The sequence below is a fragment of the Sebastes umbrosus genome, chromosome 14 (genome assembly GCF_015220745.1).
Source record: "Sebastes umbrosus isolate fSebUmb1 chromosome 14, fSebUmb1.pri, whole genome shotgun sequence".
Classification (NCBI taxonomy): Eukaryota; Metazoa; Chordata; class Actinopteri; order Perciformes; family Sebastidae; genus Sebastes; species Sebastes umbrosus.
Genome location: NC_051282.1, coordinates 1,275,974 through 1,300,722, shown reverse-complemented (window position 1 = coordinate 1,300,722; position 24,749 = coordinate 1,275,974). Strand labels below are relative to the sequence as shown.

Sequence of the window (24,749 nt, the reverse complement as noted above, 5' to 3'; positions counted from 1 at the left end):
GCCTGATTAATATATTTGTTGATGCATTAAAAGAAAAATCAGCGGAAAAAATTGATTTCCAGGATCTATTCTTCTTTACAAATGGAGAAGGATCTTTCCAAAATGTATGTCAAATTAAGATGGGAGAAAGATGCTAACATAAAGATAACTGAAGACGACTGGATAGACATATGTAGGACACAATCCACCACCTCCAGCTCAAATCTATGGAGGGAATTTACCTGGAGAAACATTTAAAGATTTTTTTATAACTCCAAAAATCAAAGAGTCACAGAGTAACAAACCTGAGCGTGGTCAGTGTTGGAGATTGTGTGGTAATATGTCTGCTGGTCATTTTCACATCTTTTGGGAATGCCCTAATATTTCTTCCTACTGGGTAGACGTCGTCTCCGCGATCAGATCAATAATTAGCTCAGAGCTTGATTTTAACTTCAGTGTTATATATTTGGTAAATGTACCAACTGGGCAGGAAAAGCAGGACAAATAATTACTACAGATACTTTTAGCTGCTAGTAGAAAAGCAATAACCAAGAAATGGTTGAATAAGGAATCGCCAACAGTCCTTGAATGGAAAGAAATAGTTCAGGAAATGTACAGAATGGAACAACTGACTTTCTCTCTGAGACATGCCACCACAAAAAGGTGAAAAATACTGGAAGAATTGGAAATCTTACTCAAACCTGAAGTGAATTGAGATGAGAAGTGACTTTATTGTATATGTATTTTGTTATGGAGAGCTTTGTTTCCTTCTCCCATGAATGACTAAGGGGACCTCTAAGACTTTAAAGGACATTCTGGGTCTCTAAGGAACCACGGACTTGCATACTGCTATGTAACATAGCTTTCTCTTTTTTTTTCTCTCATACATGTATATAATGTCATATGATGTTAAGCATTTCACTTTACTCAAGATGACCCCGTCTGTCTTATGTTGTCTGTATTGTTTGTTTGTTTGTATTTTTGTTATAAAACAACAAAAATTAGGTATAAAAAAATAAAATGGAAATGAATAAATTAGGGCTGTCAAAGTTAACAATAATAACACGTTAACACAAATTTATTTTAACGCCACTAATTTCTTTAATGTAACTTGTGATTTTCAGGTTGTAGCGGCTCCGTTTTAAAGCTAGAGTGAAGATACTGGTATCATATGACACTATAAAACCTGATGAATCCATCGGTACCAACCATGTCATACTAGCTTGTCGCCAAGGACACTAAATAAAGCTCCAAACTTACGCTAAATTTTGGCGAGGAAAAAATGCCATGGCCATTTTCAAAGAGGTCCCTTGACTTCTGACCTCAAGATCAGTGAATGTAAATGGGTTCTATGGGTGCCCACGAGTCTCCCCTTTACAGACATGCCCACTTTATGATAATCACATGCAGTTTGGGGCAAGTCATAGTCAAGTCAGCACATTGACACACTGACAGCTGTTGTTGCCTGTTGGGCTGCAGTTTGCCATGTTATCATTTGAGCATATTGTGTTATGCTAAATGCAGTACCTGTGAGGGTTTCTGGATAATATCTGTCATTGTTTTGTGTTGTTAATTGATTTACAATAATAAATATATACATACATTTACATAAAGCAGCTTATTTGTCCACTCCCATGTTGATAAGAGTATTAAATACTTGACAAATCTCCCTTTAAGGTACATTTAGAACAGATAAAAAATGTGTGAATAATCACAATTAATTAATTTATTAAATTGTGGCACCCTTTGTCCATCATTAAGACACCCCCATTCTGAAGTAGTGGATTAGAGCCCACTGTGAGTCTCAGTACATGCGTGGCAGCCCTGGATGGGCTTGGTCCGACTGTAAAATGACAGGAACATGATAAATAATTAAGTCTTACGCAGGGATTTCATGTTATATAAGCCGAATCAGAAGATGTCCACGGTGTGAACTTCCTTCACTGTGAAGAGGGGAGTCTCTTGTGTTGGGAGGGAGAGTAGACATGCGTGTTTTTGCAGCATACTTGCCAGGATTGGTTAATTAATTGAACTCCTCTTCCTCAAGCAGAGAGCAGGACAGCAGAGACACGATGCTGAGGTGGCTCCAGCATCCTCTTAGCTCTGTTGTGGATTTATTATCATCCTTTTAGCATGCAGGGCTCAACACTAACTTTTAAAAATGGTTGCCACACTGGCAATTCCCCCATAAAGGTTCATCTTATCTTATTTTCAGTGGTATACCAGAAGACATTTTCAACTCCGGAACATACACACTCTTTGATGTTGTTTGGCATTACCTGTCAAGAGATATCATGGCAGATATGTAACTCTGGGTGGCTCCTTTACACTGTGTTTGAATGCCCATCTGCTGCATTATTTTCCCTTAGCAATCATATCACTTTTATTTTGGCTAGTTCCTAAATTGCCACAGGGATGAATTAAACTTCATCTTTGACTGTGTGAGGGCACCAACCAGACGACAGGTCTACAGTGAGCCTTTCTTTAACTGGAGCATCGCAGCATAGGAGGCAGCTGTTTCTTTTCAGCGGGACGTCATCCCGTTGAATGGGAGACCGGAGCGGCTCTGCTGCTACTGCCTCCTCCGGGAGGAGGGAAGGAGGCGGCGGGGGCCCGGCGGGGACCCGGCTATTGTTCCAATGAGAACAAAGATGAATGCATAAGTAATGAGGGCCCGGTCTCACTACGCCACCAAAAACACCAAAGACCGCTTTAACGGAAAAGTAAAAGATTTACAATTGAACGTGTTTACCGCTCTGTACCTGACCGGGCTGCCGGTACTAGCTCAATGCAGCGCTGTAGCAGCGGCAGTGGCCCGGACCCGGACCGCGGGGCTCAACGGCGGGTCAGGAGTGATGCCCTCTGGTCGAGAGAGGCTAACTCACAAGCTAAAACAGCTGAATACCAGTACCCGGGTCTCCTGGGTCCATGATGAGGATTTATGGGACCAGATAAACACAAGTGGAACATTGAGGGAACATTGAGGAAACGACGTGAAGTCAGATGCACGTTGGCGCATCCTCGCTGAGCCCGGGCTAGTGGCATTGTTGAACTAGCATTAAACTCCACACAGCCTAACGTTAGCTGCCCTGCTCACTGCCGGGACTAACGGAGCTAACGGTACGGTGGATGTGCTGGGACTCTAGCGGGGCCTCCACCGCGGCGGACCGGTGGGGGGGGGCTGGAAGCCTCAAGAGTCCATCAGACGACGAACATGATCGGAGTTTTAAGGGCTCCCTCGTGATAAGCAGGGGGGACGCGACGTTAGCTTCTTGGTGGCTAAAGCTACGTAACGCTATGGCCACATTAGCTCTGTTAGCATTAGCGTTAGCAGTAAGACAGGCCGAGGATCCGAGTAGCAGCAGCAGAAAAGGTCAACTCACCATTGGAGAGATTGATGAGAGCAGCATCCTGCGTGCTCTTCACTTCCAGCCGCAGCGGCTGCTGCTCCGAGTGTCGCTGGATGTCTCCATTCGCGTCTCCGATGGAGAGGAGCCGCACGCCGGGGAACACCGAGACCGCCATCTTCGATCTGGAAGTAGAGACAGGTCGGTGGCGCTCACATCCAACCAACCACGCACTGCTCTCTGCTGGAGGCAGGCCGGGCAGCAGCGCGACGAGCGGCTCCAGCAGCGCCGCCTGGCGGCTTACTGGGGTAGTGTGTAAACACAGGGGGCGTACGTCATGACGTCATACAATCCATACGAGCTTTTCATTTGACCACAGAAACATACTTTAAACACTACAAAATATGCAAGTGTGTGTGTGTGTGTGTGTGTGTGCGTGCGGACCAGAAGTGGCAACTGTGAATCTCGTTGCATCTAATACAATGATAATAAAGCTTTCTATTCTATTCTATTCTATATATGTGTGTGTGTGTGTATATATATGTGTGTCTATACGTGTATATGTGTGTGTGTATATGTATGTATATGTGTGTGTATATGTGTGTATATAGGTGTGTGTGTATATATGTGTGTATATACGTGTATATGTGTGTGTGTGTATATATATATATGTATATATATGTGTGTCTATATATATGTATATATGTACAGAGCCCCCCTAGACCCCTAGGAGAACATTTTTATTATCTCGTTCCTTGGAGTTAGGTATCCCGTTCCCTCGAGTTAGGTATCCCGTTCCCTTGAGTTACTTCCTAGAGCACTTCTTCCAATCATTCCTGACAGTCCACACATTGCTGATGTACGGACCCCCCCCCCTCTCCCCAGATGATGTACTTCGGTAAAGTTGGAAAGATATTGACAGATTCAAACTTCCTGGATCAATAACTCATAACAGAAACGTTGTTATTACACCAACGAGGGCTCTTTCTAACCGTAGTGAGGTAGACAACGAGCTACAGGCTCATTTTAATCAACACATAACACATAACATTGGTATATATGCGCAGCCGGCGGTGAGACGAGTTGTCAGGGACCGTCTACAAAATGCAACGCCGAATAGAGAAACATATTCAATAACTTCAGTATTATACAGTGTAGTACCACCAAAATAACTTCACACATCAATGATTTCCTCATAGTTGTACTACAACACTTCGTTTGAAAAAATATGCTTTTGCATAATTTTAGTGTATTTTGAATGTGAAAAATATTCAATAACTTAAGTAATGTACAGTGTAGTACCACCAAAATAACTTCACACATCAATGATCTCCTCATGGTGGTACTACAACATTTAGTTTGGAAAAAATATTATTTTGCATAATTCTTTTTCATTTTTAATGGGAAAAATATTCAATAACTTCAGTATTATGCAGTGTAGTACCACCAAAAATCACTTCACACCTCAGGAAGGTCTCTTCCTGATTATACCTCTTAAACTAATTAAGACATTTTGATGGCACTACACTTTATAAAAGTGAAGTTATTGAATATTTTGTCCATTAAAAATTCACCAAAATTATGCAAAAGCATATTTTTCCAAACGAAGTGTTGTAGTACAACTATGAGGAGATCATTGATGTGTGAAGTTATTTTGGTGGTACTACACTGTATAATACTGAAGTTATTGAATATGTTTCTCTATTCGGCGTTGCATTTTGTAGACGGTCCCTGACCACTCGTCTCACCGCCGGCTGCGCATAGAGACCAATGTTATGTGTCATGTGTTGATTAAAATTAGGTTGTAGCTCGTTGTCTACCTCACTACGGTTAGAAAGAGCCCTCGTTGGTGTTTTAACAACGTTTCTGTTATGAGTTATTGATCCAGGAAGTTTGAATCTGTCAATATCTTTCCAACTTTACCGAAGTACATCATCTAGGGGGGCTCCGTACGTCAGCAATGTGTGGACTGTCAGGAATGATTGGAAGACGTGCTCTAGGAAGTAACTCAAGGGAACGGGATACCTAACTCGAGGGAACGAGTTACTAACTCGAGGGAACAAGTTACTAACTCGAGGGAACGAGATACCTAACTCGAGGGAACTAGATACCTAACTCGAGGGAACAAGTTACTAACTCGAGGGAACGAGATACCTAGCTCGAGGGAACGAGTTACTAACTCGAGGGAACGAGTTAATAAAAAAATCTCCTTGGGGTTCTAGGGGGGCTCCGTATATATGTGTATATATGTGTGTGTGTGTGTATATATATAAATATATATATATATATATACACCTATATACATATATACACACATATATACATTTATACATATATATATACACACACATATATACACATATATACATATATATACACACATGTGTATACATATATACACACATGTTTGTGTGTATATATGTGTATATATGTGTTTACGTGTATACGTGTGTGTACACATATACACATATATACATATATATACACACACATATATACACACACGTGTATAAATACATATATATGCACATCTATTCACACCTATACATGCATATATACCAATATGTGTAAACAAGCTATATACAGTATATACACACATACATTATATAATACAAATATAAATAAGAAGAAGAAAGTGTCTTGAGATAACTTGTTATGATTTGATGCTATATAAATCAACTGAACTGAAAGTGAAGTTTATAAGGGTCAACAGGCATGATAACATGATATTATAAAACATTTACTGGATTCTTTATATTGCATTATGTACATTCACATGCAACAGAAATCTAAGAGAAAATATCTTACTTCCTTTCAGTCGTTTCTACTCCTAACCGCTCACTCTTCAGCTTGTGATTGTAAGACAACACAGTAGCATGTCTACAATAATATATAATATAATATCTATTTATGCTCCATTCCACAAAGAACCCTAAAGATTTGGTCAACGGTACTCAGCGAGTTCGGCTTTATGTTTCAAACACAGCTCATGCCAAGCCTAAAGTATGCTGCTATATTTATGTGACATCTTGGAAAAACTATTTGCAGTGAAATTGAAGTTTAGTATAGTTAATATTGTTGGTAATGTTAAAAACCAAGATGCAAAATTCATGCCAGATAGGGCTTTACAGACAGATGACAATAACAAACATGTTAACTTTTAATGGGGAATAATAACAATGCACATGAGATGAGATCTTTGAACTGTATGAACTGGACCGTCTGTTCACACGGTGAGCAACTAAATCAGCAATCACTCATCAACTTACAACAGCTCATCAGGTTATCAGTTTATCAGGTTATCAGGTTTCTATACGTCTCTCCAACGGTTTCCTTTGCTTCATAAATTATATTTTCCTATAAGCACAGAATGAATGATTACAGACATGTAAAGGCCTCTGTTTCTCCATGATATCAGGGGATGCTTTAGGGCGGGGCGACCTTGTGATTGACAGGTCGCTACCACGGCGTTGTCTGGTTTGGGAGTTGTCCGTGTATTCGTCGTAGAACTTTAACCCTTTCACAGTGTGTTTTCAAATCACATCAATCAACACCGTGGTCGCCTAAAATGTCTTATTCAGCGTTTGGTTGTACTTAGCTCCACCCTCTCGTGTCACGCAAAAAAACAACATGTGACGGCCAAATACCAAGATGGCAGCGACCAAAATGCAAAACTCAAGGCTTCAAATTCGTAGTCCACAAACCAATCTAGTGACATCACGGTGACTACGTCCACTTCTATGCTTATAACATGGAATATGTAAGATGTGGACCTTTAGTGGTCTGGGGCCAAGTTGCATTATGGGAGTTTTTTTAACTGTATGAACTGGACCGTGTGTTCACACTGTGAGCAAAAAGATCAGCAATCACCCATCAACTTACAACAGCTTATCAGGTTTCTATACGTCCTCTTTTCCCTCCCAATGGTTTATAAATGTTATTTTCCTATAAAAAGCACAGGGTGAATGACTACAGACATTTAAAGGCCTCTGTTTCTCAGGAATTAATATCTCAGAAACAGCTGTTGGTAGATCAAATCCTTCTGAATTTTGAACTCTGCTTTCTGTTATGAAAGGACATGCAGTCTGGTGGTGTAAATGTTGTTTTGCTCGCATGTGGCACAGAGTGGATATGTATTACAAACACATACAAAAGATTTTTTTAGATTCTGCTTTGGACAGCGTTCATAAATAGAAATAAATAAATCAGATAGCAATCTGATATCAGCCCATGTGACTTATGACTTGTGACTTGTGACTCATAGGATTATTTTCTATTTGTTTTTCATTTGTTTTTTATCCAATAACAACCAATGAAATAAAGTGTAGTTCTACTGTAAATTAGGTGTTAACAAGTGGTCAAAAACTGGATACGGCCTCCAAAACAGAATCAGCATTAAAGGTCCCATATTATGTTCATTTTCAGGTTCATACTTGTATTTTGTGTTTCTACTAGAACATGTTTACATGCTGTAATGTTCCAAAAACCCTTTATTTTCCTTGTACTGTCGGCCTGAATATACCTGTATTTACCCTCTGTCTGAAACGCTCTGTTTTAGCGCATTTTGACGGAATTGCAACAGAATTGCAACAGAATTGCAACAGAATTGCGTTGCTAGGCAACAGCTTGGGTCCATGTGTACTTCCTGTCAGCTGTTGACATTCACATACACTGCAACCAGGAATAAACTGGGACATATTTAGAATGTTAACATTTAAATCTGTGTAAAGGGTCTAAATATTATATATTTGTGACATCACGAATGGGCAGAAATCCTGACAGCTTGTTTCAAATGCAGAGTTTCTGAATACGAGCTGTGTGTATTTCCCTGTGGATTGAGTGTTTCGATACTTTCACAGTATTTGTACAGGACTTAAGCCTGGTTTATAATAACACATGAAAACATAAAAATCTCACTTTTTTATAATATGGGACTTTTAAGACCACTAGACCTACCATAGAACTACCCTGGTTACCCCTGAAAACCAGTGCATGCATTAGAAACACACATCCTACCAAAATAAAAGTTTTCAGCTCAAACTGTCAGCATCATTCCTTGGCTGCTCCAGTGTGTGTGTGTGTGTGTGTGTGTGTGTGTGTGTGTGTGTGTGCGTGTGTGTGCGCGCGTGTGTGTGTGTGTGTGTGTATCTTGGGGGGCACATGACATAAATCCACATTGGAATGATCTGGCGTCTGTTGAAGTGTTTTGTCCTCCTTCACAGCCCTAAAAAAAGAGCAGAGATACATTTAGCTTGAAGCGATGTGTCTTGTGCTCTCAGAGACAGCAGAGTCATTGTTCAGCAGTCTGATGAGATGCAGCAGAATAAAGTATTAGAGGGGCAGAACAGAAAAAAAAGGAAGAATGTAAAAATATGTGATGGATTCAAGCACAGCGAAGAGAGCTAGACTCACGCGTCAGAGGAGGACACATGACTTGGGAGGCCTGAATGGGTTATCACTGGAGGGCACCCCGGTCAGCAGAGGGTCTTTGTGGGCATTCTGCAGACAGAAGGTCTTCAGTTCTGCAGCAGCCTGAGAGACCTGGAGTCCACAGATCATATCGTGTAGTTAAAGAAGGATGCCGTCTCTAATCACACTGCTTCACATGTACTGGATTTAGAAATGGGCACTAAAGCGAAATTACACTGTCCATAATACAGAGAAGGCCTGAGTATTCTCAGACATGTTGCTGATTATGGTCAATCATTTATTTTTATTTATGAATTCATTAACAATAATAGTTAATAGCCATCAACTCTGAGTGTCCTACAGAGAGCCACCCTACCACTCTTTATCAACCAACTAGAAGAAGTGATATACTAAACAGCCGTCAAACGATTCAAATATTTCATCGTGATTAATCACATAATTGTCCAGTTAATTGTGATTAATTGCAAATTAATCGCACATTTTTTATCGGTTCAAAATGTACCTTAAAGGTCCCATATTGTAAAAAGTAAGATTTTCATGTCTTTATATTATAAAGTAGGTTTAAGTGCTTTATAAATACTGTGAAAGTATCGAAGCCCTCAATATACGGAGAAATACACACAGCCCGTATTCAGAAATTGTGCGTTTGAAACAAGCCGTTAGGATTTTTGTCCATTTGTGATGTCACAAATATACAGTGTCCCAGTTTATTTCCTGTTGCAGTGTATGTAAATAACATCAGCTGACAGGAAGTAAACATGAACCCATCTGTTGCGTAGCAACGCAATTCTGTTGCAATTACGTTGAAATGCACTAAAACAGAGCTTTTCAGGCAGAGGGTTAATACAGGTACATTCAAGCAGACAGAATGAGGAAAATAAAAGTTTTTTTGAACATTACAGCATGTAAACATGTTCTAGTAGAAACACAAAATATAAGTATGAACCTGAAAATTAGCATAATATGAGACCTTTAAAGGGAGATTTGTCAAGTATTTAATCCTCTTATCAACATGGGAGTGGACAAATATGCTGCTTTATGCAAATGTATGTATATATTTATTATTGTAAATCAGTTAACAACACAAAACAATGACAGATATTGTCCAGAAACCCTCACAGGTACTGCATTTAGCATAAAACAATATGCTCAAATGATAACATGGCAAACTGCAGCCCAACAGGCAACAACAGCTGTCAGTGTGTCAGTGTGCTGACTTGACTATGACTTGCCCCAAACTGCATGTGATTATCATAAAGTGGGCATGTATGTAAAGGGGAGACTCGTGGGTACCCAGAGAACCAATTTACATTCACATATCTGGAGGTCAGAGGTCAAGGGACACCTTTGAAAATGGACATGACAGATTTTCCTCTCCAACATTTAGTGTCAGTTTGGAGCGTTATTTAACCTCCTTCACTAAAAGCTAGTATAACATGGTACACCAATAGATTCATCAGGTTTTATAGTATCATATGATACCAGTATCTTCACTCTAGCTATAAAACTGAGCCCGCTACAACCTGAAAATCACAAGTTGCATTAAAGAAATTAGTGTCGTTAAAACAAATTTGCATGAACACATTATTATCGCATTAACTTTGACAGCCCTAATAAACTGGGGAAAAAAAGTTTGGAAACTTGTGTTTGGTGGATTATTTCTCTGTTGTTACAATGCTAATTGGCATTGTATTTTACATGGTTGGAAAGCCTGTTTATTTACCTTCACAATGATGTCCAACTTGTAAGGATCATGCATTTGTGGGATGAGCAGCACAGCTGATTATGTGGGTAGCGCCCAAGAAAAGTTTGCCAAAATGCTCTGCCAATGGTAAACAATGTATTCTCCTCTCCTGTTGGTATTGACTCTTGTTGTGAGTTGTTTGGTGGATTGGATGATTGAACTCTCTCAGGCTCACGCTCTTTGACCATCTGCTTTAATTCTGTATTGATTATGATGGGGTGTGGTTGTATATGCAGCGATAAACACTCTTATAGCATTAGATATTATTAATTCTGTATTGTTTACGATGGAGTGTGGTCGTATATGCAGTGATGAACACTCTTTTAACATTAGATATTACTTTGGCACGGTGTGAATCTGCAGTGGGAGGATGTCTGAATGCTGTGGGGGAACGGACTCTCCGTTCAGTCTGCTTTTGTTTCGCTACGCTGATCGACACATTCGGTTGATGCTGTCGTAATTACATATAAACCCGACTTCAGTTGAATAGTGTCGGCGTACAGTTTGACACAAATCGTTGTCAGTTTAGCTCGACTACTTAGCTCGAGTTTGTAAGATGTGGGTGTTCTGTGGTCTGGGGCCGAGTTGCATTATGGGAAGTGTAGGATCCAGACTAAAAGTCAGAACATCTCGGCTGCTAGTTCCCCAACTTTATATAAGCACAATAATATATTGCTTGATTTTACACATGGAGTTCAGTTTACTCACCATGAAGAGTACTACTCTACTCTCTTATTAAAACGTTGTATAATAATATCTTCCGTGGCTCTGGAGGGAGGTGAGAAAATAACTTCTGATCATTCTTTTAAAAATGTCTTTTCACAAGTTTCCCAACTCTATGAAAGTACTTTATAAATCTCTGGAGTAGATTCAAGATTCAAGATGTTTATTGTCACGCCGGTTGTACAGGTACAAACGTGTGAAATACTTTTCGCTAGGAAGCTCCATTAAATAATAAATTATATTACATTTACATTTACATTACAATTACATTTACATTACAATTATAAAAGGAAATACTTTATACAAGGGCATATTAAGAACATATGTATTAACAATATATACAGTATATACAGTATAAGAAATATTTTTGTGTAAGAATGTGTCAAATTAATTATAGATTTAAAAGTCTAGAGTACTGCTTTAAGTGATCTTTGGTGAGTCCAATTTCACAATTTCACACTTGAAAGAACAAAGTGTGAAATCTCATGGGCCCTAAAACTACTGCACTGCTATCTGTGACACTTTGGTTTGGTGAGCTTTTAGTTGTTATAGCTACCAGTTAACAACGGAGTTCTTGGTTTTTATTTTTTAAATAATATGTTTAATGTGATCTTATAACAGTAAATGTAAAAGCTTTTATGATCTGGCTTAAAGGGTAACTTTGGTATTTTTCAACCTGGACCCTAGGGAGAACTCTTTCAGAAACTGATCCAGTATTGAAGGAGAACGCTGTAGACGGCAGCTGCTCAAAAGCTGCAATATAATCCTGTAGGGGCAAGCTCGCATCATCATTAACATTCACTAACGATGCTGGTTTTTGCCATGACAGGCTCTGATTGTTATTATACATGTCTTTGTTAAATCTGGTGAGGTGACGTGTTGCTGGAAGACAACGGTGGAACAGAGGAACACATCCATGGTGGAAACAGGCAGAGCTTGTTGTGTTGGAGGACAGAACACGTAGTTCAGTGTTAACTCAAAGATTTCCAATGTCATGGCAGAATATTTACATGATTTTGACAATGTGGATGAGCTCTTTGAATTTGATGGCTGCCGTATTTATTTGAGCCAGAGTATATATATATATATATATATATATATACTAGGGATGTCACGAGAACCAATACTTTGGTACCAAGTCGATGCCTAAATTTAAAAAAAGGGATGGTACTCTTTTGTACCGTACGATGCCTGTAATGGTCATTGGTAGGGATGTGACGGTGAGGAAAATTTTCCCACCGGTTAATAAACTTGTGACAACACCGGTGTTACCGATTACACCGGACATTTTACAAGAAACGATGATGGTCAACATGTGCAGAGCGCTGACTCTGATCTTTACCGTCGGGTGGCGGTGTGTCTGGCCTCTCCGGTAGAGCTTTTGCTGCGGGGCTCCGCTGCGAGGGTCTAGCTGGTGCCGCTGCTCCGTGCACACACGGCTCCATCCACCTCGCGGCAATTACTTCATTAACGTTATGGTTCTCTTATAGCATTGGGATTAAACATGAAATATTGCCAAATAGGTGCGTTTGCTTTTCACTTCGACAATAAATCCTCTGCCTCCTGCTCCTGCTACTCTGAGCTGACGGACCAGATACATTCATGGTTAGTATGTAGTGTCCGTCGTCTGACTATCAATTGATAGTATGCCGCTGATACGCCAAAATGAACAAAATGGGTCAATTCTTCATATTTATTACTTAAAGGCTACATGTCTCTGTTTTTTGTAATGTTCAAACGATTTTAATAAAAGAGTACGTGATGAATTACAGGGGATTTATTGTTGTTGTTTTGTTTTTTTACCGTGGTATCGAATTTGTATCGAGAATCGTGGAAATTCACTGGTATTGGTATCGACTACTAGATTTCTGGTATCGTGACATCCCTAATATAAACTGTATATATAATATTCAGATTTCACAACGAGACTTCTCCTTGAGCAGGACTTGGACACATTAACAAACAGACCGGATCAAGAGAAAGGTAAAAAGGTTTTATTTCTCTGTAGGGTCCTTTCTATAATGTTGTCAGACACTGATAATAACCATCTGAGCCTGTCAGTGGCAACAACAAGAACTGTTAGCTGACTAAACGTCACACTGACCTCGCTGCTCGGTTCGCTGCTGCTGGTTACAGCGTTCTCCCTCAGTACTGGACCAGTTTCAGAAAATGTTCTCCCTGTTATGCAAGGATCAGACTCCAGGATATTTTTGTCTTTTACGATGGTCACCATATCAGATCTAACAATTACAGCGCCATAAAGTCTTGCAGTGTCTTGGTCGGGTGACTGGCAAGACTACACGTATGACCACGACCAATCACGGCACGTCATATTCCACGATCATGCGCGAGTTCAGACGTCATCGGGGAGGCGGTTGAAGCAACTTTCAGTCATGACGACAGAAACGTTGTGTGTGATGCTGGCGGTCTTGTGTTGCGAAAAGAAAAAGAAAAGAAAGAAAAAAGGGTTGTGGATGCGCTCCTGGGTGGCACAGAGAGGACGGTACGGGCTGTCCATATTTCAATCAGTTTGGTTGTCCCACCTGACAGCAGCAAACTTGCCATCCCTCCTCCTTTTCTCCATGTTTGTTTATTACCAAGTGACTGGAGATAGAGCACCTGATTGGTCAACGCAAAGGAACACGTCGTTGGAGATGTCACACTAGACTTGTCAAGACGAAACATTCTGACAGGCTAGACTTTTCCTTGGGGTGTCGTGGGGCGTCCCAGACGTGGCGTCGGTTGTCATGTACTATGACACACTACACGAGATAAGAGGATCCATTTTCGCACACGATCATCATCCCCTACGACGGCCGTGTCGGGCTATAATCTGGCTGATATCATGTAGTCTGAACCCGGCATTAGACACAAAAACATGGGACAATAGGGTCCAGGGAGGAAAATACTGTTTAAAGGAAGCACAGTTACCCGTTAAAGCAAGTCTGTTTAACTTTTGTTTAACACTGGCCACTGTGACCACAAGTGACAATAGCAGGATAATGCTAAATGCTAAATGCTAAATGCTAAATGTGTTGCTAAAACTACAGCACAAGCACAGAAGACTGATTTATTCATTCCAGTTACAAAGTTCTATCTACAGTTTAAGGTTGAGCCAATGTTATCATAGCAATCAGTGAAATAGAGAACCGTAGCTCATATATGATATCATAGACATAATGTGAAAATGTTATAGCTTTAAATATCCCCTTACCTAACATGAATATTAAAACTGGTGGTAACACTTAGTAATAACCATCATCTATAAATGGTACATGAATAGTTAATTAAACTTAGTTAATAGTTATTTTACCACTAACAAACAAAAAAAAATGATAATGATTAATGTTTACTAATTATTAGTAATGCTATGATTAATGTTATTTTATCATTAGTTTGTGTAATATGAAATAAATAGTTTATGAATTATATATTGTATCATAGCTGATAAGAGATGATAACAGTTAAATTCTGATTACATTAGTACACTATTTATTAACAGTTTATTGTCGCACACATGATTACATTTTATATACTATATTAAGTATTTGTTAGTAATTACCAAATGATTTTTAAACTTTTAGGAAATCATTAGTAAAACATCCATAAATATTATGTAGATAACCATTGACAAAGTATTAAAGCTTCAGTAGGCAGTATATTTTTGGCATCATTGGGCTAAAATCCCATAATAACCTTTCAGCATATTGTAATTCAAGTGTTCTGAGAGATAACTAGACTTCTGCTTCTCCTCATGGCTCTGTTTTCAGGGTTTAGAACATTTAGCCTTGTGACGGAAGACTTTGACCAATCACAGCTCATTTCAGAGAGAGAGCGTTCCTATTGAGCGTTCCTATTGGCTGTGCTCCGGTCATGTGACCGGTACTTGGCGTTCTTCCAAGAGATCTCATCATGGCTGCCAGGTCACAAACTTTCTCATCTTACAGCTAAACCGTGCACTACAAGATGATTCTGAGAACATGTGAGGAGAGAAATAGGCATTAACGTAACAGAATATTGATTCATATTAGATCAGCGCTGCCTAGTTTGACCGTAGATGGACAGCAGATGGACAGCAGACCTCAGATCAGCTCTGACTGCTTGTTTTTCCTCCGGTCTGTGAAATCTTGCAGATGCCGTTAGGATTACCGGAGGACACCGGAGGACACAGAGGAACATGATTTTTTTTCAGGTTACCTGTCTCATGTACTACTGTCAGGATATAGCAACCATTTTATAAAAATAACTTTATTTAATCATATTTGCTCCAATCTGCCTACTGCTGCTTTAACTATGTAACTAAATAGTGTTTATAGATGCTTTATTTATTAACCATTTAACAAGCAGCCCGCGGTACATTAAAGCTGGTGGTGCGTTTGAGAGCTGGAGTCACACGCACAGGAGAGGTTATAAAGTATAGTTTAATGGAAGAGATGTAGTGTGTGTAGTGTGTAGTGTAGTGTGTACATACCTTTATCCGGCGGACACTGGCCTCCAGACGGAGCTGTCTCACCGCCTTCTGGGCGAGGACCAGACTGCTGTTTGGGGCGCTGTTGTTCGACATGGCTGAGTCCACACTACAGTCAAAGTGAACGAGTAGTCTGTTGCATTCATGTCTCAATACAAGGCGGGAATAAAACACATCTTCCGGTCAAAACCTTCAAAATAAAGGGCCTGTTCACTCACTTTTACTGGCCCCACCCCCTCACACACACACACACACACACACACACACACACACACACCCTCCACCCCTACACCCCCCCACACACACACACACACGCACACGCACACGCACACACACACACGCGTTTCCATCTTGAGTGGGGACCAACTTTTTGATCATCACTTGTGGGGACCACCCTTTCTAGAGGTCCTAGAGGTATGAAAAAAATCAGGTAAACTTAGCATTGCTTAGTTAGCCTATACACGCCTTCAAATCTTTGAATTGATGATGTAATGGTGTCACCATGTTAAATGGGTCTCAAGGGGACTCAAGGGGACCTTATTAGCATACATTTGCATAATTCACAGGGATACCCATATGACTACTGGGGACCTATTTTTTATATTAACTTTCACATTAACACAACCAACTATATACAGTACATCTATATCAAGTCAACCCTCTGATTATATTGCAGTTATAAAAAAAAAAAGTTGAGTGAACAATTAAGTTAAATTATAAGATACAGCAGTACATCAATTACAATTAAAATTTGGGAAAGGCTTAGTTGTTCATAGATTATGTAATTGTACCATGAGGCCATTTTGACCTCTGACCCCTTCTCCTGCCTCTTGAGCCATGATTTCCTGACCACCATAACACATGTCGCCACTGGTGTGGAACATAGAACCAGAAATTGTTGTCCAACCCATATCTACCACACAAAAAGTCAAATCTTTAAACCTTTTACTTTCCACCATAAGAGCTATTCTTTCTTTACATCTCAGACAGCTATTTTTGTTTCCTTATATCTAACCACAGTCAACCACCCAGCAACCACTGTCAGTCACCTAAAGCTTAGCACCACCCTAATAGAACTAGTAATCATCTCACAGGTTTGTCATAACACGAAGAGTTACATTTAGTTCCTAGTAAATATTAATTTAATTAGTTAAACTAAGATAAATCGAACTCATTTAAATTGCACAATGGAACTTTTTAATGAATCCAGGTAACACAGTTGAATTGCTTTATGATTTAATCCCTTGAGACTTACCCAGTCTCTCTCTCTCTCTCAAACATTTCACTTCTGACAGCAAGCTGGAGTAAACATTGAATGTAAACAATGCAAAACCTTTAGAGAGAGAACTTGATTTAATCATTTTAACATAACATGTTGATTAAAGTGCCTTTCCCATTTAGATCCACAAGGGCCTATTCTTTCACAGGGAGCAAAATGATTCATAAAAAAAAAACCTTGTCACAAAAGCATAATGTTAAGGTCCAAATTAACTCAGAATCTGACTCTGAAGCATCCAAGTTCTAAATGAACATCAGTTACAGTCAACTATTACAGTGCCTATGACTACAGAGGTATGGACACCTGAAAATACTTTTCTTTGGACATCCCAAGAGAGAAACACACTTCCTTGATTACATAAGTAATATCTGCCGGAATGAACAATGTCCCAAAGTCATGACAAAAGGGTTACCCCATCAGGCAACCTTCCACCTACATTCAGCCTGAGACAGAGAGCTAAAGCAATGATCAGACTGTAATACTACTGCCTGAATTTATACAAAAATAAATCAGCTATAGCGATTATTCTTCTGTTATCGGGTACAGTACAAAACATCATAAAAAAAACACAACATCACGCCCTTCCACGCGTGTATATATATATATATATATGTATATATATATATATACACACACACACACACACACACACACACACACACACACACGTGGAAGGGCGTGATATAGCTCTTAATTCTTGTGGTTGCTAGCACCAAAGCCTGTTGTGTTGTTGCAGATTGAGCGATAGCTTTAACCTCAGGATTTTGTTTTCTGTTTATAGAAGGATTTGTTTTTTTTATGATGTTTTGTACTGTACCTGATAAAAGAAGAATAATCGCTATAGCTGATTTTTTTTTTTTTTATTAATTCAGGCAGTAGTATTACAGTCTGATCACTGTAGTTTATTTAGCTCTCTGTCTCAGGCTGATTATATATATATATATAAAAAATACCACCAAGCAATTATTTTGAGACAACAAAAGGCTCACTGTGATGGAATACATGTCAAGTCGAATTCAAGTAAGTTGACTGTATGACATGCATGTAACACTGAACGTAAACGTAAACTACAGTCCCAGCCTGTTCATTGGTAATCTCCATATTATTTTCAGTACATTGCACTTTTCCTTTTGTAGGCCGTAATGCGATTGTAAATATAAAATTTCAAGTTCTGCCAGTCACGGTTCTTGAGAGCTTCTGGTTCAGCCCTTAAACATTTCTCACAGTCACTCTTTGCTGGTACAACACAAGAACGGATGAACGGATTCATGTGATTCCCCACCGCCTATACCTCTGTCTGCTGCCAGGGTGTTATTTTCTGGGTAGCTTTACCTGTAAGTGAGCAGAAAACAAATTTTTAAATAAAAGTATAAAAAGGGATGTGAGATACAATTCCGAGAAGTTCTAAATCTTGTATCAGTATAAGTATATACCAACATCTACAGTACAAGTGAAATTATGAACATTCAACAACTGGCTGAAATTACATTATCAGTTCAATATCGATCCATGCATTCTGCCACTTGGGCTGAAATGAACACTGGGGAAGGGGAAAACAACAGTTTTTTTTTTTATCATATTCTGTACATGATATATTTTCTTTTACTACTTTGGATACTGTGCTTGAGTATACAGGTTTTGACACAAGGCTGCTTAAATGGAGATTATGTAACCAAAAAAGTAAACTGTTTCAAAATATTTTGGATAACCATCATTCTAAAGTAAAGTACTTCCAAGTGATTATGGCTTCGTAAACATAATTTAAATTAATATTAAAGCTACTTTAACTACTTGAAACACTTAACACTTACATTTACTTAAGCACTATTACTAACACAACTGCTTCTAGTAACAGAAAAAGCAGTAACAGTATAAAACAACTACAACAATTAAATATATAACTATACATTTCTAGTTCTTACTATCCATCTATCCATTGATTCCACTGTTTAACCTATTCAGGCTCAATATTTAGGCATGGGAGAGCTAGGCTGTAGAGAGTAATGTACTGACACCACTTTTCTCGCACACCGAGTTAAAACATGTATGGGAGTGACGTTAACAGTGATTCCTAAAAACAGTAATGGTCTAACAATAGGAACATCTTATTAAACTGTAAATCTTGCATTGATTTGGTACTATTGTTATACTTCTAAAAGAATTAGATACAATTCTGTCTTTGAATCGTTTACACTGTCACAAAAACTTGAAAATCTTTCACAAAAAAATTATCACAATCCAAAAACTGCGAAACTTAAATTTTCAATTTGTTAAGTGAGGCATTTGATAATGTGTTGAAGGGCAGAGAGCCTAAAACAGCACTCAGTTTGAGTGCATTTTCTTAAGGACAAAACTCTAAATGTAAATGTCTGCCAACCCAACAGCTTCCAGAGAAAAACAATCAAATTCTACTTCAATATTTATGTCTGCTCTCACACATATTGAATAAAAGAAGCTAAGTGGGGACATTTCCCACACCATGTCTTGGTTCCTTATGGGGACGGATGGTCATAGCATAGCATAGCATAGCATAGCATAGCATAGCATAGCATAGCATAGCATAGCCTGGCACGGCGGCCACATATTCACACACACAGTTTAATCAAGCGAATGGATAGATCACATGCATTAACGTTAAAAAATAAAATTTAACATAGCCTGGCACGGCACGGCGGCCACATATTCACACACACAGCTGGCAGCAACACCAGCATGAAATCCAAATCGTACACCGAACATGAACTAAACCCAATAAACAATAATAATGAAATAGGTCATTAGTCCATAATTGTAAATGATCTGACTTTTGATGATTCCAGCAGGAAACGACGGGGCTTCTTGGTGTTGAACACTGAAAGACTTCATAGTCCCTTTCAAAGGTGAGCAGGGACAAAGAGTTCAGTCTGCTGTGATGCCCTGATGCCAGTTTTTATCCAACTGACAGTTGAAAAGAGTCTTTCACCAGTAGGCCTTGTTATGGGTACAGTAGGGTGAGGAGGGCAGTTCACCCCGACCACTGAAGTGCTATCTTTAGCAACAAAGAAAACCTAGAACAAGTTACACAATGATGAAGCCAACTAGGGCACTAAGGCTACTAATTCAACTGTAGATCACAGCTTTAATACAAAGGTTTGGAGGCAGAGGACAGTAGTGATGTTACGTGCTGTGCCAAGGCTTCGGAGCGTGTGTCGAGTAATCCAGGAAGTTTCCTGCGATGCGCGTATCGAGGCTTGTATCGTTTTAGACCAATGACGTCATTGATGACATCCGAAGCCTCGCTGCCTGGCCGTACCGCTGACTGGTTCATGAAGTGGTTCAGATCTTCACTGGTTCAACCAATGCCACTTTCCAGAAGTGACACAGAACACTAATATTACCCCTCCTGCAATTATTATATTATATTACACTACACTACAATACAATTATTGACCAAAGGATTGGTTTACACACATAAGATGCATTACTCACAAAACAATTACAGTTTATTATACATGTATCTTATATACTCATAATATACTTACTAAATAGACATTTTAATATATATGATGTATATATAAATTGATTACATGGTTATAGATTTTTTTTCATTGTTTATAGTCATTCCCAACAGCCTTTACTGGCGCAAAATACAGTATATCACAGATCTGTGGTCCCAGTAGACCACAGATCTGTGACCACTGCTGGACTAATAAAGGAATATCTTATCTTATCTTATCACATTGTTAAGATCATATCTGCCTGTTTTACACTCTTTGACCACCAGGTGGTTTCGTGAGCACATGAAGCCTCGAGCAATGAACCCTTTTCTGAACCAATTTGCTGGAAAGCTTCAAAGCTTCATGAGGCTTCATCTCGCCATCCCTAGAGGACAGAACAAGGCTGCTGTCAGACTGCTGGGCACCTGAGCATTTTAAACTGCAGAGATGATGGTTGGACCAATCAGCAGCCGACACACCCCAGACCGATCCCACACCTCCAGCCAATCAGAGAGAGAGAGGACCGAGATGGGAAACAAAGATCCTCACCAGACAAAGACACTCACTCTGACACAAAACACAGCCACATTTCAATACACAGTTGAAAACGATGGCTGAACTTCTTCCTCCTGCTCCTCAGGCTTCTGTTCCTCAATTTATTCTCAATAAATTCTCATTCCTCAGTAATTTAAAATGGATAAAGTAAAATTCTAGGATATCTGTTTGTGTTTTCGACAGTGAAATGCACTTCCACTTTATGGTCGTAGTCAGATAATTAAAACAGAGCTGACTGCTATTTACTGGACGATCCAGCAAAAAAAAAAGGAAGCCTTCTGATTGAGTGGGCCTTAGTGCCAAGTGGGTGCACCCAGGCCCACCTAGGCCCACCAACAGCTACGCAGCTGTTCTGTCTGCTCTCACACATATTGAATGAAACAAGCTAAGTCGGGACATTTCACACACCATGTCCTGGTTCCTTATGGGAACGGATTGTAAAATACTTAACACAAAGTTTCTAATCAAACATTGGCGTAAGGTGTGCTGTGGGGACGTTGTGAATGTCCCAGAATAGACTTCTTTTTTATTATTATTATTATTATTATTATTTTATTTACCAAAAAGAAAATTCCTCAATATGCCATTAATATTAACCTTTTAGGTGCATTACATGAAACTGTTTGGCAGTCTTGATTTACAATAGATTACCATCAAAACAAACTAACTTCCTTGATTTACCTGCATTAAATAAAACAAAAACAGCAAAAGGTGACTCAGAGACTCTAGAAGTAAAGCTAGAGAGCTTAATATGTACATCGCTGTTGATGAGAGATCTGTGGACTGGTGGCTTCATCCATCTTTCTCTCTGACATAACAGCAGGACGAGAGCCTTCAGCAGGAGTTACATCTGTCGCACATGTGGTCATCTGCAAATATTTCAGAATAAAAATATGGAAAACAACTGGTCAATTTCATGTTAACACTACATAATATTTAATTTGACCAGTACATTTTCTAAAGAATATATCTCTAAATTTAAATGTTTGCCAACCCACCAGCTTCTTTCCTGATCCATCTTCTCTGGAGGCATCAATACTTTAAAGAAAAAAAACAAGAGAAAAGGGAAAAAAACAATATATATATACAGGATCTTATTGTTAAATGAAACATGTCAATTGTGCCATACCCACAATGTATATAACAAAATCGGTACCTTACCATTCTCTCTGTGCGTAATTAATTTGGTAAAGTAGCATTGGTGGGCAGGCAGGGTTTACTGATCTGGTCTGCAGGGGATGTGTAACAATACAGTTTTTTAAAATGTGCTCTATAAATATATTATATCATAGCAAAAAATATAACGACCAGTGGGCCGGCACACAGGGGTACACAGTACTGGCACTTCTACATTTTACTCCTTGGCATACCGTGACTTTTTCATTCGTACCGGAGCTTCTCTCAAGCTGCCGGTACTCTCCTCTGCCCTCTCCATATCAGGTTCTCTGGGAGATTCATAACGGAGATTCATAACGGCACAGCGCCAGTGTATTCACGTAGGGAACGGAGGAGCTGCGCTATGTTAATCACCGCGTGAGCTGAAGACTGACTGTTTGCATCAGAAGAGCATTTCTCTGCGCTTGTCAACAAGCGATTCTGATCCTCTGCTGTTCACTATAGAGCTATCTCTGTCTGTCTGTTTGTGTGTGTCTGCTTCTCTTTCACTCTCTGTTTAGATACAACTGACATATACTGTATATGGAATAAGTACGTACTTTAAAACCTACGTTCACAAACAGCAGTGACACTCAGCTGTTTCTAATAAATATAGTGGATGGATTTTGAAATGTGATTGGGTGGAGGGACTGGGAGGGAATCAGAGGATGTCAAATGCGTAGTTTTAAGTCAAAAACCTTCAATTTATTTTGGGGGGGGGGAGGACCCCCACACCCAATATCTCCTAGTGCCTTTATTCACTGTATAAATTGAGAATGTGTCTCTGTATAATTGTAGGAGCATCCTGACAGGGACACTGCTCCTAAAACCTGAATGAAAAGATCACACACCTCAGCTCTGCTTGTATACCTGCCTGTCTGTCTGGCTGGCTCCTGTTGATTCAAGCCTATAGACATCCCATAATATGTTTTAGAGTGATGTTGTAGGCCACAAATAACACAGGAAAGCACTTTAAGTATTAACACTATATTTAAACAAACCACTTTAACCCTGTAATGTTCCACATGGAATATTATTGGAATATTATACTATAGAAAATGCATAGTCTAAGTATAATAATATAACATAAAATCACAACTGATTATGACTGACAGTTTAACATGCTTAAAGAAATAATTAATGAATAGGAATAAGTCACAAAAGATTGCAGATACCAGCCAATACACACAACATGAATAAGAGAGTGCTGGCACTTATTTTTACTTCAAGGACTGTCACATCCCCTCCAAGACTAATCAATTAGGATTATGTATGTGCAGCAGGAATCTAAATAACATTCTCAATGTGTATTTTCAGTTGGCATAAACTCCTTCACATGCACAGAAATCCATGACAATGTAACTAACGCTAACTTTCTGAAAAAAACTTAAAAACATAGCTGGTAAAACATTGTTTATTTACTAGCTACACTTAGCCTCATAGCTAGCCCATAGTTAGTTAGCTCGGATTAGCTAAATCCGAGCTAACTAGCTATTCTGCTGACTAACTAAACTTAATTAACCTAATAGAACACTGGTTATCTACCAGCTATTATACAAATGCCACGTGCTTACCTTGTGTGTTAGTTTGCTCCTCTTCACAAGTTCTTAGCTTCTTAGCTCATATCTCCTGCATATGAACGTCTTACTTGGTTACATCTTTGAATGCCACCAAGGCTGTTGAGTGGCTCTGCTGATGATGCAGTGTGCTTTAGTTGTGGAGATGCCTCGTTTTTCCAGTTCTTCTTTTATTTCTTCTGTGTTTATGTCAGTGTTGATACCCTTGATAATCAGCTGTTTGGTTGTTGGTGAGTGGTGGCTGGTGTGGCTTTTCTTGCTGGGCGGTATGTGATCTTTGAGTGTTGAAATGAGTCTTGGTGCCAGGGGGAGAGAAGGGAGTTTATGGAGTGTATGTCGTGTGTGAATATGAGAATGCCTCCTTTCCTCATGCGGATTAACTTTTTGATTTTGATGTCAGGTTTGCAGCGGATGAGTTCTTCGTAGATGGATTTATTGGTGGTAAAGATGTCGTGGTTGATGTTATCGATGACTACTGGTATGAGTGAGGGGCTTTGGGGTGAATCTGTGTCTTCTTCTTCTTTCTGTGCTCTCTTCTTTGGGTTGGCACAGGGTGTCTTGAATCTGTGCCGGGTACAATGAAATCTCAAGACTATCAAGGCATTCTGGAGCGAAATGTGCTGCCCAGTGTCAGAAAGCTTGGTCTCCGTCGCAGGTCATGGGTCCTCCAACAGGATAATGACCCAAAACACACAGCTAAAAACACCCAAGAATGGCTAAGAACAAAACATTGGACTGTTCTGAAGTGGCCTTCTATGAGCCCTGATCTAAATCCTATTGAACATCTGTGGAAGGAGCTGAAACATGCAATCTGGAGAAGGCACCCTTCAAACCTGAGACAGCTAAAGCAGTTTGCTCAAGAGGAGTGGGCCAACATACCTGTCGACAGGTGCAGAAGTCTCATTGAGAGTTACAGAAATCGCTTGTTTGCAGTGATTGCCTCAAAAGGTTGTGCAACTAAATATTAAGTTAAGAGTACCATAATTTTTGTCCAGGCCAGTTTCATTAGTTTGTTT

The 24,749-nt window shown here is 39.4% G+C and overlaps 2 protein-coding genes and 1 long non-coding RNA gene across 7 annotated transcripts in view; all 3 read right to left on the bottom strand.

The window, feature by feature from the left end:
* Positions 1-3,619, bottom strand: part of carm1 (coactivator-associated arginine methyltransferase 1) — a 42,375-nt gene extending 38,756 nt beyond the window's left edge. For 3 of the 4 annotated variants that reach the window (XM_037791204.1, XM_037791206.1, XM_037791207.1), the window contains exon 1: positions 3,363-3,619. In XM_037791204.1, the coding sequence (XP_037647132.1) occupies positions 3,363-3,504 (142 nt within the window). In that variant the 5' untranslated portion in view covers positions 3,505-3,619. The remainder of the gene's footprint in view (positions 1-3,362) is intronic. The other variant, XM_037791205.1, reaches the window with a different exon arrangement.
* A 4,463-nt stretch (positions 3,620-8,082) lies between these two features.
* si:dkey-204f11.64 (uncharacterized protein LOC100537752 homolog) lies at positions 8,083-15,850 on the bottom strand. The gene is made up of 3 exons (XM_037791272.1): positions 15,695-15,850; positions 8,739-8,867; positions 8,083-8,550 (listed from the first exon to the last, which is right to left on the bottom strand). Exons 1-2 carry the CDS (start codon positions 15,785-15,787, stop codon positions 8,742-8,744), a joined length of 219 nt encoding a protein of 72 aa, XP_037647200.1. The 5' UTR covers positions 15,788-15,850; the 3' UTR covers positions 8,083-8,550; positions 8,739-8,741.
* Positions 15,851-16,076: 226 nt separating this feature from the next.
* On the bottom strand, positions 16,077-24,081 carry LOC119501131. Of its 2 annotated transcripts, XR_005209762.1 has the most exons (6): positions 23,731-24,081; positions 23,008-23,063; positions 22,163-22,230; positions 22,000-22,039; positions 21,759-21,870; positions 16,077-18,302 (listed from the first exon to the last, which is right to left on the bottom strand). It is a non-coding gene; the product is annotated as an uncharacterized LOC119501131 (long non-coding RNA). The 2 variants fall into 2 exon arrangements; XR_005209761.1 differs by lacking the exon at positions 16,077-18,302 and having other exon boundaries at positions 21,581-21,870.
* Between the last annotated feature and the right edge of the window lie 668 nt (positions 24,082-24,749).